Source organism: Aythya fuligula, chromosome 15 (assembly GCF_009819795.1).
Source record: "Aythya fuligula isolate bAytFul2 chromosome 15, bAytFul2.pri, whole genome shotgun sequence".
In the NCBI taxonomy this organism is placed as follows: Eukaryota; Metazoa; Chordata; class Aves; order Anseriformes; family Anatidae; genus Aythya; species Aythya fuligula.
This window is the reverse complement of record NC_045573.1, coordinates 12,820,091-12,838,339: the sequence shown is the minus strand read 5'-3', so window position 1 is coordinate 12,838,339 and position 18,249 is coordinate 12,820,091. Positions and strand designations below refer to the sequence as shown.

General features: G+C 56.1%; 1 protein-coding gene across 1 annotated transcript in view; it reads left to right on the top strand.

Moving 5' to 3' along the window:
• Nucleotides 1–5,369: 5,369 nt before the first annotated feature.
• The window catches only part of RAB40C (RAB40C, member RAS oncogene family), a 31,714-nt gene continuing 18,834 nt past the window's right edge, over nucleotides 5,370–18,249 (top strand). The window contains exon 1 of the mRNA XM_032197487.1: nucleotides 5,370–5,647. Within this exon, the coding sequence (XP_032053378.1) occupies nucleotides 5,506–5,647 (142 nt within the window). The 5' untranslated portion in view covers nucleotides 5,370–5,505. The remainder of the gene's footprint in view (nucleotides 5,648–18,249) is intronic.

Sequence of the window (18,249 nt, the reverse complement as noted above, 5' to 3'; positions counted from 1 at the left end):
CAGGAACATCTGACCTTACGGCATCTCTAATTAGAAGGTGGGATCAGCATCGTCTGCTACAGCAGTGCAGGCTGGCATTTCCCTGGGGGAGAGGCTGCTGATAAGGTTATGGCACTCATTTATTGTGCCACAACTTAGAGCAGGCAGCAAGCCGTCTTTGCCAAGCATCATTCAAAGACTGTAATCTTGCAGGGTTTTTTATAATACTGCATTTCCTTAGCATTATTATTATTCCTTTTACCTTTTGTTTCCCAGTGCTGGCACAACATCTGATGTGCCTCTTTACATAGGCATGATTTTTGCGAAGGAAAATGTAACTCACTGCACATAAAACTCCATCCTAGACAGTTCTGCCTCTGAGAAATACTTTCCTTTCCTAACCAGAATAGCCTGTGACGATGCTGAAAGGAAATCTCGGTAATTACACTGCACCAAAGACTCTGTTTATGGTTTTGGGAGGCTTCCCTCATCCTGCAGCTAGACTGTGCCTTATTCTCCTGGCACATACAAATACATCGTCAGACCCACAGAAAACGAGCATCGCACGTACGTATAACCCACACGTGGGCTCCCACGCAGCAGCTAGCAGGGAGCAGAGCAGTGCAGCACGCAGAGAGCCCTGGAGCCAGCGGGAGGGCAGGGCATGGTGACTCCCGCTTGGCTCTTGCACCCAAAGGAGCCGTGTCAGCCTCACTGGCATTGTGCAACTCCACAATTAAAATTGACACAGGGCACAGAGGCGTGTGGGTCCTAAGCTCTGAGAACACCTTGCTTAGCCTGGGAGCAGCTCCTCGGCTCCAGCTGCACCAGGAGCGGTGTCTCCAGTGCGAGCCAGGCCCTGGGCTTTAGGGACGGGGCAGTCTGCCTGCCTGCCCAAGCTGCTCTAATTTCACAGAGGATCCACAAGGGTAGGCAGGTTTCTTCTGTTTAATAGTGTGAAATGAAAGCAGGCAAATCTCCTGTTTGTCATCACGCAGATAATGAGTTGGTTTCCTCCTGCCATGTTTTGCCTGATCCCAGCGCTGCGACAACACCTTCTTCCTTATCTCAAGCCCTTACTGATCTACCCTGTGCCCAGACCTGGTGATTACACCGTTGTGAATCACAGGGTAGCTGAGGCTGGAATGGGGCTGTGGACCTGGTCCAACGCCCCTGCTCAGACAGGGCCACCTGCAGTGGGTTGCCCAGGACCATGTCCAGATGGATTTGGATATCTCCTGGGAAGGAGACCCCAAAACCTCCCCGTGCAACCTGTGCCAGTGCTCAGTCACCACGAATAAGTGTTCCTGATGTTTAGACCATTTCATGTGTTTTAATTCATGCCCATTGCCTCCCTGTGGGCCGTGGGGCAGACCCTCCGAGGCTGGCAGCGTGTGAGGCTGCACGGAGCTGGGAGCTGCCTTTGCGCGGTGCTCTGGGGCTCTCCGAGGGTACCCCGTGGCAGGATGCTGGTGAACACAGCGGGGACGTGCCTGGATTTCAGCAGATGACATGAGGCCACCGGGCTTTCCAGCTCATTCAGGATCTTCCAGGTTATATTCCACTGTGCAGGATAAACATGTTTAGAGCAATCCAAACCCTATGTGAGCAGCTGATCTCCCTTCCCAGATGGGAACGGTGCACCTATCCCATCCCCTTTGCATCTGGCCCACCTTTTTTCACTGGGAGCTGAAGAGCTGCTCAGAGAACCTGGCCCGTGAGCCCTGGTGGCAGCTGGCAGCCTCCCTCCTGCACTCATCCACGTCAGGGCACAGACCTCAAACCCAGAACGTGCCAGCTGCCCGCTTATTGTCCCAGCAAGCTGTGTGTGAGGAGGCCGCATGCAATTATAAATGCTGAAGGCAGCAGGATGTAAACCCTTCGTTTCTAAATGGGGGCCGTGGCACAGAAAGCAGGCGGTGGTGCTGGGCACGCTGAGTGCCCGGGGAAGCAGAGGAGCCAGAGCCTGGGCTGCATCCAGCAGGGCTGGAGGGAGGCTGCGTGTGCACCTCCTGGCCGTAGCAGTATTTAAGCAGCATCTGGGACTGGGGAAGTTCATGAGAACTCCACAACTGTTGTAGTCAATCCTTCTACTTACAGTCTTTCCAGTTTTAAAATATTTGTTGAAGTTACAAATCATTTGTACTTTAATTTGACGTGTGTGTTTGTGTGTGAACATCAGAGATGATGAGGAAGTCTCGTGCTGGTTAAACAGCACCGGCCCATTTTCTGTTTGCATTCGCTTCGGTTACCAAGTGCTAGGCAGGAGCAAAGTGCTCACATAGCAGCAAGGCAGCGTTTGTTTTAAAATGCCCCTGTTAGCACCACTCAAAGCACAGCCATCCAGCTCAGCAAACAGCTCTGCTGTGTGCCCGTCCCAGCACCATTTGTGCAAAGGCACGGCGATGCTCGTGGGGTTTGTACCTGCTGGCCCACGTGCAGCAGGGACCAGAGAGGTTCTGCAGGTGCTGCTGGGTGACAATATAGGGATGGAGATGTTTTCTCTGCTGACAGGTGTGGATTTTTTGGTTAATTAAGCCTTTTAATCGGAACTTAATTGGTTTTTGATTACACTGGAATAAAGATGTTGGGAGAAAAATCAAGCTCTTCCCTCTCGTTTCTGCATGCCGACCCCTGCGTGGCTGCCTGCAGCAGCGGCTGGTGCCAGGGGGATGGAGCAGGGGGGCTGCGGGAGGGCTGGGCTGCTCCCCCCGGACTGGCCGTGATCTCTGTTCCCCACACACATGGGGTAATTCACCCACCGGCTCCCCCAGCGGAGTGCTCTGCTGAGGCCAGTTCACAAAAGCCTTGCAAGGAGGAGCACAGATCCAGCAGATCCTGCCCCAGCGCTGGGAGGTGATCATGGCCATCTTTCCACTTTCACCGTGGCTCAGTTTGCCGCCAGCTCGTCTGTACCACACGTGGCTGCTCGAGGTGAGAGGCAGGACAAGGGGACAAGCTGCGCCATCTGAGCAGGAATATGTGCCATGCCTGGGAATGGGGTGCTTGGGGCTGCTCCTCTCCTTTCCACATGAGAGCAGCCAACACCCTTGAATTTACTCCTCTTCCTCCTCTCATTTTTTCTTTTTCTTTTTTCTTTTTCTTTTTCTTTTTCTTTTTCTTTTTCTTTTTCTCTTTCTCTTTCTCTTTCTCTTTCTCTTTCTCTTTCTCTTTCTCTTTCTCTTTCTCTTTCTCTTTTCTTTTTCTCTTTTCTTTTTCTTTCCTTTCCCTATCCTTCAGTAGCTTGCACCAGCTGCCTCGTGCCCACTGGGCAGGGTGCAGCCAGCTAGGTTCACCCCGTGGCATCTGCCTGACCTCGTGCTGCTGGGAGCACCTGGAGCCACCTGGGTTGCCTTCTCCTCTCCCACGGGGATCACTGTCAGTGTGGGATCTGCTTGGTGTCCCACCGTCCCACCAGGGGGATGAGGAGCACTCCAACGGCCATACACCTCGCCTGGAAACCTTGGCCCTGGAAAGAGCGGCAGGAGGAGAGGCAACAAAAAAAGAAGCAAACTCAAGGAGACGCCTGCCTGGCCTCTTCCTCCCACAGCTTTGGGTTGGGTGGGGTGGGAGCAGCACCACGGGGAATGACTTCTCTCCTCTGCTGCGTTTGGGATGGCCCAAACCAGGCAGCGCTGGGTGAGGATGCCCGGGCCTGCTGCAGGGGGGTGATTTTGTGCCACTTTATACAGCGCACCAGGGCCGCGGCTGCGAGCTGAGCGCTCTGTGCTTCCTCATGCATTTTCAGTGACTGCGGGGAGGTTATTTTAACAAAAGCCTCATCAAAACAAGCCCTCCCGAGGGAGCTGAGATCGTGCGGCTCCGAGGCAGCAAATGAGCTCCAGCCCTTCGGCACGGGGAGGGAGCTGGGCTGGGACCACCGAGGCGGGGGCACGCGGGGCTGGATCCGTGCCCACCGCCAGGCCTCCCCCCGGCTCGCCCCCAGCCCTGCCGCAGCGCTGGCTCCCAGCCGCCTGCCAGGCCCTGAACAAAGGCAGCGAACGCCCTGGGATGTGGCAGCAGGCTCAGCCCGGACAGACGGACGCAGACGGACACACAGCGGGGCGGGGAGAGCCAACCGTGCCCCCGGGGAGCAAGGCACAGAGCGGGCGGCCCCAGTCCCGTGCACGGTGCTCAGGTCTCGGTGCCCGGAGCTCCTCATTCGGCTGAGGGCTGGTGCTGGTGGTCATTCCCCCTTCTGCTCCTGTTGCAGGTTGCCCCGCTTCTGGGGAGGCTTCCAAACCCTCGCGGCTGGAGCAGGATAAATGAACCTGGTGCTTAGGGACATGGTTCAGTGGGTGACACTGGTGGTAGGGGGACGGTTGGACCTGATGATTTCAGAGGGCTTTCCCAGCCCTAATGGTTCTGATTCCTGGCAGAAGAGGCTGCCATGGGGCTGCCCAGCATCCCCGTGCCTGCGGCTCCCAGCCCCCCGAGCCCCTTCTGACTGCCCCGCTCCCTGCCCAGCGCCCCCACCCATCCCATCCAGCCCATCGCCCTCCCGCTCCACCCAAGGGAATCTGGGGGTGCTCCAGGAATTAAGCAGTGGCGCTGAGTGGAGGGGATTCTCTGAGGGCTTGTAAGGGTTGAACTTGTGCTCCGTGCCCTGCCTCCCCTCGCAGGCTGTCACACAGCAGGGGGATCTGGCTGCTCCCCCAACACCTCTGACCCCACTGCTCTTTGGAAACGACCAGAGGAGAGGTTTTTTTCGGGGGGCAGGCAGGCAGAGGGGCTGTGAGACAGTGTGGGGCTGAGCCCCGCTGTGGAGCCAGACCCTGATTCCTGATCCGCCAGAGCCGGAGCAGGAGCTGGGGGTCCGTGGGGTCCCCCTGGGTGGCTATGGGGTCACTCGGGGTGGCCATGGAGTCCCTGTGGAGATCCAGAGGGTCCTCCTGGGGGGGACAATGGGGTCCCTCTGGGATCCACGGGGTCCCTCTGGGGTCCATAGGGTCCCTCTGGGGGTCCAGGGGGGCCCTGGGGGTGTCCCTGGGGTCCCCCTGCCCGGGGCTCGTTGTCCCCGCGGGGGCAGCCATGGGGGGGCGCGGTTCCCGGCCTCGCCCCTCCGTCCCCCTCCCAGCCTCGCGTTCCCATCACTCCCCGCGCCGCCGCGCCCGCTCTTTCCACCGCCCCCACCCGCGCGGAGCACGCCGGGACTCGTAGTTCCCCACCGCACCTCCCTCCACCCCCTCCCCCCCGAGAGGGGCGGGGCGAGGTGTGACGGACGTGCCTCCCGCCCTATGGCGAGGCGCGCTGACAGCCGCGGGGCGGGGCGCGGCCGCCGCCTCTCCTCGGGCCGAGCGGGCGCTGCGCGGCGCCAGGCGGAGGCTGCGGCCCGGCCCCGGGGCGCCCGGCGCGGAGCTGAGCGCGGGGCCGGGGCTGGGGCAGGGACCGAGGAGCGGGGGTGGCGGCGGGGCTCCGGGGCTCAGCCCCCAGAGCCGAGGCTGCCCCGGGCCCGGCGGCGGAGCAGCAGCAGCAGCAGCAGCAGCCCTGGAATGCGGCCTGAGCCTCCCGGCCGAGCCAGGGGCGATGGGGACGCAGGGCAGCCCGGTGAAGAGCTACGACTACCTGCTGAAATTCCTGCTGGTGGGGGACAGCGACGTGGGCAAGGGCGAGATCCTGGAGAGCCTCCAGGACGGGGCGTCCGAGTCCCCCTACGCCTACAGCAACGGTGAGCGGGGGGCTGGGGTGGGTTTTTTTGGGGGTTGGGGTGGTTTTTTTGGGGGTTGGGGTGGGTTTTTTGGGTTGTTTTGGGTTGGGTTGGGTCATTTGGGGTTTTATGGGGTTGGTTTTGCAGGGTTGGGTTTGTCCCTGTGTCCCTACAATGCTTCCCATTGGGGTGTGTGCTCCTGGCAGCGGGGAGGCTGCCACTGCTTATGGGGTTCCCCCAAGGGTCTGGCGGAGCTGCCGGTGCCCCCTCAAAGCACCGACCCCATAGCTCGGGTCTATGGGGCCGTCACCGAGCCGGGCTCTGCCTCCACGGCCTGCTCACAGAGCCCGGGCAGCTTCTCCATTATCTCCACAGGGGTTAACGCCAGGGCTGAGCCGCGCTAGAAGGAAGCAGGGCCCGGAACAAAAGAACGGGAGCAGAGCGGGAGCGGTGCTGCCAGAGCAGAGCTGGTAGCGCTGGGTGGCCGGCTGCTGAGCACGGCGTGGTTTGTGCCCCTCCTGCAAACATCACGGCTTATAATGGAGCCCCTGACAGACCATTAAGTACAGTGTCACAAGACCGTAATTAAGAGCCAAGGAGTGGCGCTGTGCTATTTCCTGCGTCCCCTCGCCGCAGTCAAAGCGTAACACGGCCTGGCAGGGTGCAGGTCCTGGGGTGATGTTCAATCTGTCATCCTTCTCCCCGGCCTCGATGCGAAATAACGGCCCCAGGGGCTCGACAGAAGCAGCGCAATTCAGATCCTGCCCCAGCGCCGCAGCTGGCCCGAGGGCTGGAGCGGTTGGTGCCCTGTTCTGTCTGTAAACAGGGATCCGGGAGGATCGGGTGCTTCTGGGGGCTCTGAATTGAAGCTGGCTGAACACGGAGCGTACGGGAGCGGCGTGGCTCGCCTCCCGATGCTGTGCTCGGCCCCCCGAGCTGCTGCCATCTCCGTAGGAGCTGATGCAAGAGCGCACCTGCTCTGCAGATACTCACGGGGAGGCAGTGACTCAGAAGTCAGGGTAGTTGTGAAACGAGAGTAGCAAATTCTGGAACTAGGAGGCTGTGGGATCATTCATCTGTTTGGATGTCTGGCTGCGCTTGTGCGGTTTGCATTCGAGGAGATGCTGGGCAGCTGCCTGAAGCCTTTGCATCCCTGAAGCACCCGGAGCGTAGCGCCCGCTGCATGGAGAGGAGTGAGGAGCGTTTGTTTTAGGTGCGGTGTTAACGATGGAGTTGTCTTCCAATAACACCGTTGTTTTGAGGCTAGTGATGCAGGAATAATGCGGACAATTGGAAAGGGAGCGTGTGGTGGGCTCCCTGATGCATGTGCAGAGCCCAAAGAGCTGTTGCTGTGGCTGTAGCAGGTTTATCTCTGTACCCGCTGTTCGTAACAACGAGGTAACGCTGTCTATTTCTTGAAAAAGAAATAACGTTTTCAAAACCTCCCCTCATCTTCTGTAGGCAATTGAACCTATTGCTAATTAGGGAATTGGGTCACGTGCTGTTTTTATTACAGCAATATATGCCTCGATAGTCTCTGTTCCTTCTGCAACTGCATGCCTTTTGGATAATCAGATTGAGCAGCTTTGAAATCTGAGTGAATTTGATACCAGAGAGATTCCTGACAGCCCTGGCAGTCAGGTTTCCTCCGTCTCTGATCAGCTGGGCTGTGCGTACCGGCAGGGGAAGCCTCGCTGCGTGTGCTGATGGAGACTGGCCCTCGATGCGCAGGCACATGCCTGTTTTTTTCTCTCCTGAAGACAAAACTTGCCCTGATCAGTGTGAAAAGGATCGTGCTTTAGGTCGCATGGTGACAGGGACGTGTCTCGGCTCATGCTCAGATCCCTTGTACCCAACCTGTGTTGGGGAAGGGGTAAGTAGGGTGCCCACGCGCTGTCCCAGCGGGGTCATTTGGCCAAGGACAGCTGTTTGGATGCAGGCTTTAGAAATGCAGGGTGAAATACCTTCCTTTCGGCTCTGGGGAGGCACACCTTTTAAAAGGGAAACTCTGTAAATGAAGCCCTGGATCTTTTCCTGCTTACCTGCCCTACACCTGATGTCTAGAAAGCAGTCAGAGGGATTCTTCGCTCCGCGAGCAGTGAGGTGTTGGAGAAGTGGGCGGCCAAGGGATAAGAGAGCCCTTTTCCTACCAGCATCTCCTTTGGGAGCTCTAAGCAGCAAGGAGCCTCTGCTTGCTCCCACCCAGTTCTGAAAGCCTGGAGGGCTGTGTGATGGGTCTTAAAGCATCGTGGTTGCTTCTCTCTGCCCTCGTCCAGGATCCCAAAACCCCGCTTCTCAGCGTCGCCCTGTGGCGTGGCACCCTGTGCGACACCAGACACCAGGCACGGAGCTTCTGGAGGCTCAGCAGAGGCAGTGTGAACGGAGATTTGGCGTCCAGCTCTCACCTGTGTTCCTCACTGGGTTGCTACTGAAGCCGCTGAGAGTGTTGGTGTTGAGGAGTGTGAGGCTGAGCGTGCTCCTGGTGAGGAGCAGGGTCTGTCCCCAGGGGCTGCTGCTTGTGCCATGTGGCTGGACATTGTCACCCCTGCCCCAGGAGGGTTTCTAGCTGAGGTGGCATTGTATTTTGCTGCTTCTTGCTCAGCTTCAGAAAGCCCTAAGCAAGCATCCTCCCTAGTATTTTAGGGAAAATGTGAGCTTTCGGGAGAACGCTACGGTTCTGATTTCTGAGCTTCCAGCGTTGTTCTTCCCAGCTTTTTCCCCCTCAAACTTCCCAAATCTGCTGCTGTGGAAGCAGGCTGCTGCTCTCAGAGCCCCCTGCTACTCCTGACAGCTGGCAGACCTCACCCGTGAGCCAGAACCCTGCCTTTCCCCAAAAGCTTTTCCCTCTCAGCCGTGCTCCCGAGGTGCAGCAGGCAGGTTTCCAGCCCTGTGGCGGTGTCCGAGCTGCCTCAGAGCAGGACCACGTGCCTTGCCCACAGACAGGAGCCACCTCCACGGCTCGCTTGTCCCTTCAGTGCTTTTGCTGCCCCCGAGGGTCCTGTCCTGGCCCTTGGACGGGTGGAAGCCGGACTCTGCGGGGCTGCGAGCGCTGAGCCGAGCAGTGGCCGTGTGCTCGCCCGCAGCCAGCCCCGATGCCCCGTCAGCGCCGTGTCACCCGTCCTCTCGGGACCATCTCATTGTCAGTGTGCTGAAACAATCCTGCCGAGCTCGTTAGTTGGCTTGCTGACGAGGCTGCCCTGCGCCGTGCCGCAGCCCCACGGCCTGACTCACCCGGAGCCGCTGCCCGGCAGGCGCGGATGCCGCCGCGGCGTGGGCCAAGGTGCTCGGCGTGCAGCAGGAGTAGGGCCTGGGCTGCCCTCAGCGCTCAGACACGAATGCAATGTGCTCCCCGCTCAGCCTCACGTGATCGGATGCTTTTTCTGTGGCTGAGTCTTCCCCCTCACCTGCTGCTGCTCCCATGGAAGAGGAGAGCCATGTGCTCGGGAAGGAGCGGAGCATGTTTCTGAGCAGATGGGTTTGATTGGAAGGGGAATAGATTATTTTATTTTGTATTTTTTCTGTTCTCAGTTTGTATTAAGAAAGTCATGAGGAGGGAAGCTCAGGTCTGCTGCGCTCTGGTCTCCGTACAGCAGCAGGGGAAGGTGCCACTGCAGGGCAGGGATGTCACCGGGCCCTCCGCAGGGAGACCCCGGCCCCGTCTGGGGCTCAGCAGCTGCATTCGAGCACAACTCGTGGTGCTGTTACCCGAGGATGCTGTCGTTGAGTGACCCACCTCTGGATGCTCAGAAGCACGCAGGCGAGCAGTTCTGCTTTAAACATGCAGCTCTGTACACCTGACAGCTCGCCATCCCCCCTGAGAATATGAGCAAATATTGTGGGGTGCACCCCTGCTTGGCAAGATCTGGGGCAGTGGCAGGGCTGTAGGAACGGGAATAATGCTTCATTTTGAGGTTTTAGCGCTCTGCTGGGAGTTGGATTTGAGGCAGGATGTTCTAAAAGGAGCCTCGCCATCACGTCCCTGTCGTGGCTGCAGGATGGGTCTGTGGGGAATGCCCCGGCTCAGACAGGCTGATCGTGCTGCTGGGAATCTCCTCAAGCTGCTGAAAGAGCGGAGAGGGTTTGTTACAGCAGGTCCTCGCGGCTGCCAGCACTCGCATCGGTGTCCTTCAGGACTTTTTTTTTCCGTGGTCATCAGGGATGCAGAACTGATCTCATCGGAGCAGGCGTTGGGTTGGAAACCACTCCGGTATCTCGTAGTTCTCCCTCATTTACTTTTCCTTTGGGTAAAATTATTCCTGAACGTGCAGTCCTGCAGCTCCATCTCTGCTCCAGGGGACCAAGTCCCCAGCAGGCCTGGACGTCTTCTGCTCTCTCAGGTCGGGACGGAGGATGCTCAGCGTGTGAGGCTGTTGTGCACGCGTCACCTTCCAGCAGGGCTGTGTTTTTGCAATGCTGGGCACTTACTCTGCTGAGCTCTCTGTTGCCTGGGCAGTTCTCACTGCCTCTAACACTGCATAAAGGCTTTGCTTCTAGGTGGCTGCTGTATGCCTGAGCCTCAGGTCCACGAAGGTGATGTCGAATGAGTGGGATGAATCTGAAGTGGGTGGGATGCTCTCCTAATAACTGGAATGATGTTTTTCTTTATTTTTTGAGCTTGTTTTTTAAAAGCCAATAGGTTTTGATTTTTCTAGATCGCGAGATGAACTTGTCTGCGTCTGTTGGCCTTGGCTATAAACTGCAGAGGAAAACCCGTGTAAAATGTCTCCTCCTTCCCCGCCCCATCCCCTTCAGCTTTTGTTTCCAGCTGTTCCCTGGCACGTTTTCCTCAGGCAGCTCCCTGCCTCCCTCTCTCACTGAGGAGCAGAGCATCTCTCTGCCGGGCTCACAAAGAGCGACGCTGCAAGCTGAACTTTCAGAGCTGGGGTTTCACAACCTCGCTGCTCTTGTTTTCTTCCCCAAACTTTCCTCTACCCCTCTTCTCCCTCCGACAGCCCAGGCTCATCACCATAGGAGCAGTGATCCAGATTCCTTCTGTTATACCAGTTTCTATTTGATTTCAGGCTGAGGAGGAGGGAGGAAGCTTTGAGGTGAAAATCCTCAGCCTGTTTTTGCTGTTTTGCTGAATGCTTTGCTGAGAGCTGGGTTTTGCCTGAGGCAGTCTGGAAGAAGCTTTCCTTGGGGCATGGAGGGCCACCGTGGCGTGGGTCTGCTCCACACCACCAGCGTGGGTCTGATGCTTCCTGCAAGAGCCGTGCTCACAGCAAGGCTGTGACATCGGTTCTGAGATTCAGCTTGGTCCGAGGGGGCTTCTGCTTGGTGAGAAGCCTTCTACATACCCATAGCTTTATAGATGTTGTGGCTATTAAACCATGTGATACTGTCTATCTCTGGAATAATACTTTATTCCATTTAAAGAAAACAAATATTTTTTTAAGCATCACTTTAACTTGCTTTCCATCTCTCCTTCTGAGTTGCCCAGCAGATCTGGGGGTTTTCATGCCACGTTCCTGGCTTTGCACAAGGTCGCTCCCCGCACACTCTCACAGCCACGTCCAGAGCAACGACTGCCCCTTGGTTTTTGCTGGTTTTGGCAGCAGTCGGGCTGTTTTGCCTGTGGTTCTTGTCCCAAGAACCGTGCGTGTGTTTTGTGTTGTGTGTGGGATTTTTTATTTATTTATTTTGGACTGTGAGGTGTCCTGAGCCGATTCTCAGCTCCGTACAGGGAGCCAGCAGTGTCTGTGCTGAGGCACGAGGAGAAGTCGTGCAGGGCTGATCCTACCCGGCCAGAGCCCTGCCCGTGCTGCTCACTGCATGACAAAATGCAGGCACGTCCTAAATGTCTCCTTGGGTCAGTGTGTGCCTGTTCTTGTAGGGGCTGTCTGCGTTGTAAGGGCAACGCTCGGTGCTTTTGTCTAACCCAACCAGGTGCAATCCCTCCTTTCTCTTCGTAGCAGCCAAAGCGATGCTTCGTGACCCCAGCCGAGGTTTTGGGGCGAGGTGTGCTCTGCAGCAGCTGTAGGGGAAGGCTGGCAGATAACTAGAGGTAGGACTGGAGGGCGTGCTCTCAAGGTTCAGGCTGGCAATGAGGAGACATTTCTGCTCAGAAGAGCAGCCAGGCGTTGGGACGGGTGGCTCAGAGAGGTGGGGGAGTCCCCGTCCCTGGGGGTGTTCAAGGAAAGGCTGGATGTGGTGTTAGGGACAGGGTTTAGTGGGTGATGGTGGTAGGGGATGGTTGGACCAGATGATCTCGGAGGCTTTTCCAACCTTTATGATTCTGTGATTCCGTTTGGGCTGCAGGCAGAGCACTCAGCAGCGTGCGTCGGGCTGCGCTCACCTCGCCGTCAGGGCCGGCTCCTGCTGGGGGCCAGGTCTTGGCACCGAGCAGTGGTGCTCGGCCGTGTCAGCCCTTCAGCAAGCTGTGGCCTCCCTCCTGGGAGCCTGGGAGCCCCGTGCCTCCGCTCCCTGTGTAGGCTTCAAGCTGCCGGCCTCCAAGCACGGTGCTGCCATCCCTCGTGGGGACAGCCTCGGGAGCTGGCGGCAGCCAACTCCGCAAGGCCGGCGCTGTGGAGGTGTTTCACGCAGTCACTCGGGCCTTGTTGAATGTTTTTTTTGTCCCCAAGCGTGCCTCGGTGTTTGTCTGGTGGTCTAGCAACAATGCGGATTGTTCTGGTGCCCTGCGGTGCCTCCTCACAGGCTGCCTTTGTCTCCGCGTGCAGCTGTGCCGCTTTTATGGACATCTGAACTGCGAGGCATGAAGAAACTCTTTTTGTCCGTGGGAGCTTCTGTGCATAAAACCAATCTTGATTTTCTTCTAAAGAACAAACCCACTCGACATTCCCGATTCTGGACTGACTTCTGACTGTTTCCGTGGCGTCCCGGGTGCCTGCTGCTGTGGTGTGAGCTGCAGGAACAGATTTGCTCCTGGCTCCAGGCGCGGTTTTGGATGCGGATGTCACCCGGAGCTGAGCGCTGGACCCCGTGGCCACCGGGGTGCTGCAGGGAGGTGGAGCAGGCTGCTGGTGGGTGCTCTGCAGGTCTGGGCTCCCCGAGCACTCTGAATGCACGTTTTACTTCTGGCTGGTCACAAAACCGAAGGAGCAGTTACTGCTCGAGGTCCCTGCCACTGGAGATGAAGCTGCCTGGGAGCGGTCTCTTGGGTCTGCGAAAGGCTTTGTGAAGCTGTGAAGCACCCACAACCAAGGTGAGGTGCTTCCCGTTCGACTGCACAGCAGGGATGGGTTTTGTCCTTCCTGCTTGAGGAGGAGGAGGCGATGAAGGGCAGAGCAGACGGCCTCCACCTACCCCGCTCCCCTGTGACCAGCACGATGCGCCGCTGGTCTCCTGGGTGCCCAGTGGGAACCGAGACCTCTTGGTCTTGTTCCTGAGGTGGCTTCTGCTCCACAAGGCGGTGCAGGGCAGTGGGACAAGCACCTGCTTTCGGACCCTCAGCTCCAGCTCTGCCAGCACCAGCGGGGGGCACAGGGTGGCGATGCTGTTTGGGAGCCTCACCACCACGCTCCAACAGCGGTGCTGCGAGGTTCGTGTCCGCGCTGGAAGGCACAGAGCTGCAGGGACTCCATCCTTCTTCCAAGCCGTATGTTTTGTTGACCCCTGTTGTTGATGAAGATAATTTGTTATTTGTCAATCTAAGGAGTGGGTAATTGAATGCATGACTCAAGCCGATGAGCTCATGTGTTGTTTGGAAGGGTTTTTTCCTGTGGCTTGCAGCTCTGAGCTGACTGGCTGCATTGCTGCTGCTAATGTGCTGCTGTACACGCTTTTTAAGGTCGGATGACTTCATTAGTTGTTATTTGAATGGGTTGAATTTGGTTTTTTCGTCAGCTGCTGTTTGTGCTCATAGCACATTTTTCTAAACAGTTTGGTATAACTTACAGATGATGCATCCGCGGTGCGCAAATCCTTCCTGTGCTGGCCCCGGCAGCTGCCTTCTGCCTGGGAGGAGGGTTTTGGTTTTGGCATAGCAGTCAGTGCACGTTGCCCAGTGACACCTTCCCTAGCATGTGTGCTTTGAATTTCCGTCCAGTGGCTTACAAGGACCTTTTGGGCTGCTGTGACTTCTGTACTCATCTGCCTCGTTTGACTAGCAATGAAGTGACAGCGCTTTCTGCGCTGACCTTTGCCCACAAGTGAACAATTCTGGTACGAATCTTCAGCCCTGGCTGTCCTTTGCTTGTAGGCTGGTGAAGGCACAAAAAGCACAAGTCAAGGGGGGACAAAAAAAAAAAAAAAAGAAAACAAAACCCACTAAAGATAAGGTATGTGGAACTTTTAATGGTGCCGCCTTCGTGTTCTGTTTCATGCTGCTTGGAGCAACTTGGCTGCTGGGTTCAGTGGCTGTAGGATGACTGTTACTGGCCGTATTTATCACCATACACTGCTCTACAGAAGACAAGTGCAGGATGTGAGCTGCTGTGTCCCGGGTGGCCCCGTGCTGCTGCCCTGCCAGCGCGTGGCCGGTGCTGTGCCCGGCTGCTCCCTGTGCCCGGCCAGCACGCACAAGGGCAGGGCTTTGGGCTTCAAAACCCAGCCACGTCGGTCGTGGCTGAGAAGCTTTCTGTTAACATCTGTAGCACCCAGGGACTTGGCAGAGCAAGCAGTCGTCTTTGGACACTTCTCAGCTATTGCTGGCATTTGGGATAAATTAAGTTCTGCGCTGACTGCTTCAGGCTGGAGCAGAGAACCGAAGCATGCCGGTACGGAGCCTGCTGTGTGCGCCACTCGCTGCGCTGCTCCTGGTGCAAGTTTAGCACCTTGTTTGTTTGTTCTTTTAACCCACCTGAAAGGTCGGCACGAGCCCTGCGTGGAGGAGAGGGAGGGAGCTTTCAGCAGCTTGTATCTCGCACGCAGTGTGCGTTTCCCCTGCGGAGGTGGGCTGTGCCTCTCCGGTGTGCACAGGTGAATTTGTTCCTTTCCATGCCCAGGCAGCACCGTGCTGCATGGTCTGAGCTTGTTTGGCCATGATCAGCACCATCTGATTCAGCTGTCCAAGGACCTTCCTGGCCATGCCTGCTGGGGACGTGTGCTCGGCTGCTGCCCCTCGGGCATGGAGCCGCTGCTGGTCCTCCTCCTGCAGTGGGAGCTGAGCGGGGTTACGGCACCGCTGAGCCTCCTGCCCTGCTCTCACACCTCCTTCTGAGAACTCAGAACTGCATGCAGTGTTCTTGCTGGCGTCCAACGCTGTATCTTGATGTTAGAGGTTATAAGTCAGGTTTACCCATCTCTGCTTAGCTGCATCTCTGGAAATCCTTCCTGCCAAGAAACTGCGCTGGAGATCTGTTCTTAGCATCTTTCTTTTACAAAAAGGAAGAAAAGACTATTTACATTCTGTTGCCTGCCTTATATTATTTCTCTGAGCTTATGCTCTAAGTGTTTGTTTTCACTTCCTTAAGACCAGCCATATGCTAGGTGCTCAGGACTTCTGATCCATCCTTGTGTGTCAGTAAGGATTTCCATGACACGGGTACTATAGATTTGTTGCAGTCTCTCTCCATAGTCTGCCACGCTGACTCTGAGGTGTTCAGTGCTGCCCAAGGCACAGGAGAAACGGGGTATGCTCAGTACCCTTGATGTTGTTCTCCTATTTTACAAACACAGCATGTCTTTTTGTGTGCGTTTTGTTGTTTTTGTTTTTTTTCTTTCAGGTATTTATTTGCCAGGTGCTCATAGGGAACTACATTGCTTTCTCCTGAGCATCTTCAGCACAGAGCATCACAACCAGCTCCTTGAAGCTGGTTACCTGAGGTCACCAGGACACTGCAGAAAGTTAAATCTCGGACACGTGTGCTGTGTTTCTGACTCCAGCTCTGCTCTCCCCACAGATCCCAGCAGGCTCTGGCCAGGGTAGTATTCAGCCTCTTCCCCTCCTTAATGGGGGCTCCCCGATGGAGCTGGCTGAGGTTTGCTCTTCGGGGTTTCTCTGCTCATGGTGTGCTGCACCCTGCTCCAGAAGGACCCCATGGGAGTGGGGGAGGATGTCTGGGGCAGCCATGCAGAGGGGAATTCAACTCAAGTCATGGCCATGAGGAGGTGCTGGGGTTTAGGTCCCAACATCAAGGGCTGGCAATCTAAGGAAGCTTTACGAAAATCATTACCTGAGAACTTTGTCCTAGACCTACACAAAACCAGAAGAGTTTGGGTGATAATGCAGCGTCCTCAGACAGCTGTGGTGTCGTGGCTTTGGCAGTGCTGATGGCAGAGGTGCCCCGTCCCAAATGGAAATGGGTCCTGGGCTTGCTCCAAAAGGCACCCCAATGACACGATGACTGCTTCTGGGTGGCTTGGGAGCCTCTACTGGAACTTCCAGTGCAGCAGGGATCCTCTGCAGGTCCCAATGGATCAGGCACATCGCCTTTGTTGTGTTCCCCCAGACCTCAGATGCCTTTGTTTCTTGGGAGGGTTACACCATGGAGTTGCTTTTGCTTGACTGTGTGTACAGATGAAATACCAATCTGTCTAAAAGCAGTAGTTGGGCAACAAGAGTCTACTCAGTTTATCTTATTTTCCTATTTATCTAATGCATTGATTGAAGGGTAGGTCCTGAGTCATCACTGAATACCCCAAGTTCTGATTGCTGACCATATATAAGCCTATATCGCAAATGGGCTCTAATTCTTTTGAATTACAAATGAACTAAAACCTGCTTTAAAAAAAACAACAGGCTGAGATGGCATGATACAGAGCATGTCTGCAAGCTGGGGGACTGGGTTAGATTTTTTTTATGAAGTTCAGCTAATGTATGTTGGTTTTTTGTTGTGGGTAGGCTAACAAAGTAAGGGGTAGATTCATTGCTGCCATGACCAGAAAGCAATCTGCTGCAGAAGTGAAGTGGCAGCAGCGTCTCTGGCCGGTCTGATTTGCACCAGCTGTGAGGGACTTGAAGTAGAGCATCTCCAGGACAGAAAGCAAGCTTGTCTTAAAACTGTGTCAGCATCTCACTCGAATGCATTTGTTCTTTCCTTTGGGAAGAAGTTCTTGGACGTCACCTGGGATGCCTTCTGCCCCAGATCCGTAGGTGATCTGTGTGTTTTGCACCACGGATGCAAGCTGGAGATTCTGCACTGCAGCAGGCTGGCAGCAGACCTGGGGAAAGGCTGGAGGCAAACCCCTGAGGGCTTGCTGTGAGGTGGGGCGAGCTCCTTCCTCCCTCTGCTCCTTCCAGCAGCACCACCTGTGTGTGTACACAGGTTTGGTGGGGCTGGCGGTTGGGGTTGGCTTATCAGAGCCTCTCTGGAAGAGGACGGTTGATCGGGGCTGATAACAAACCTGAAATGCAGTACTGGCTCCAGCAGTGGCCTCGCTGCCTCTGCTTACGGAGAGCTGGACTTGTTTGCATCCCAGCACTGCCTGAGGATCACCTGGGAAATCCAGAGGAGAGAAAACCCACGTGCTCTCCTTACTGCTGCACAGGAAAATGGAGAAGGCTTGGCTCAGACCCTCCTCTTCAAGAAGAGGAAACCTGTCTGGTCCCCTGCACAGGCGTTAGGGCAGTGTCAGCCCTGAGTCTGTATCTGCCAAACTCTCTCCTTTTGCTTTCTCCTGAAACAAAATCTTGCATAAAGCCAAGAAGCTACTGTGCTTACAGCAGTGACATTTACAGAACCTTGGTTGCTTAAACTATTTAAAGCAATTTTCGTGATATCTTACTCTGTTTAACGGAAGAGCTCGAGCAGCATGAAATACCTGCTCCCATTGTCTCTCTGCCTTTTCCAGTGCCACTTCCCAGGCCGTGTGCCTGCCTGCCCGCTGCCGCCTCCGTTGGGGCACGACGAGGGCACCAAGTTCCCAGGAGAAGGGATCACAAAGCACTGACTGTCACGTGCTGGAAGAAAATGCCCCTTCTTGGTGTGGCTTTACTTTTTCTGCTTACGTCAGGTGTAAGCTTTAGCTGGAAGTCCGAATTTTAACTAAGCCAAGTTTTGTTTCAGCTCTCGTTGATGTGAAGCATCCTGTGCTCGGCATGAGTAATCGGGAACAGGTCAGAGATTCCTACATACACCCTGCCTATTCCCATGGGAAAGTGGCTTGTGTTTAGGTTTCCCTTGTACCGAGTGGCAAAGGGAATAAAGGTTTGGGATCCCTTGGAGCCCTGCCTGGGAGCGATTACCAATTTCGTGCACGAAGCCCAGCTCTGCGGAGGGGAGCGGGATGTCTGGCAGCAGCCGTGTGACAACAACAGATCGCCCGGCTGCTCCGGGAGCGAGGCTGAGATGGCGTCAGCGTCGGTAGGAGCCTAAAGCAGGGCTGGAAAAACAGCCGAGGAGTCGAACTGAATGCTCAGTTACAGAGAACAGCCCGGACTTGTTCTCCAAGCTTCGTTCGTTTTGTTGCATCATGCTAGATACCGGTCAGGAAGGAGATGGGCTGACACAAACGAGCTCTCAGCGAGGCTGCTTTCTCTCCCCACAGCGCTGCTTGCCCCGTGGGGCTGTGGTGGCGAGGTGGCTGGTGCTGCATGAGCCGCAGGAGCATCGCGTGGGCTTTGCAGCCACGCATCCCTTCCGGGGGATCAAAGCCTGCGCCAGCGGAGCCGAAATGTCAGTCTCGAAATGAGCTGTGCGCTGCTGCGCGCAGAGGTGATGCTCAGGTGGGGGAAACCCTGCCAACTCCAGAAATGAATTTTTTTAAAAAAAACTTCCCTTCAC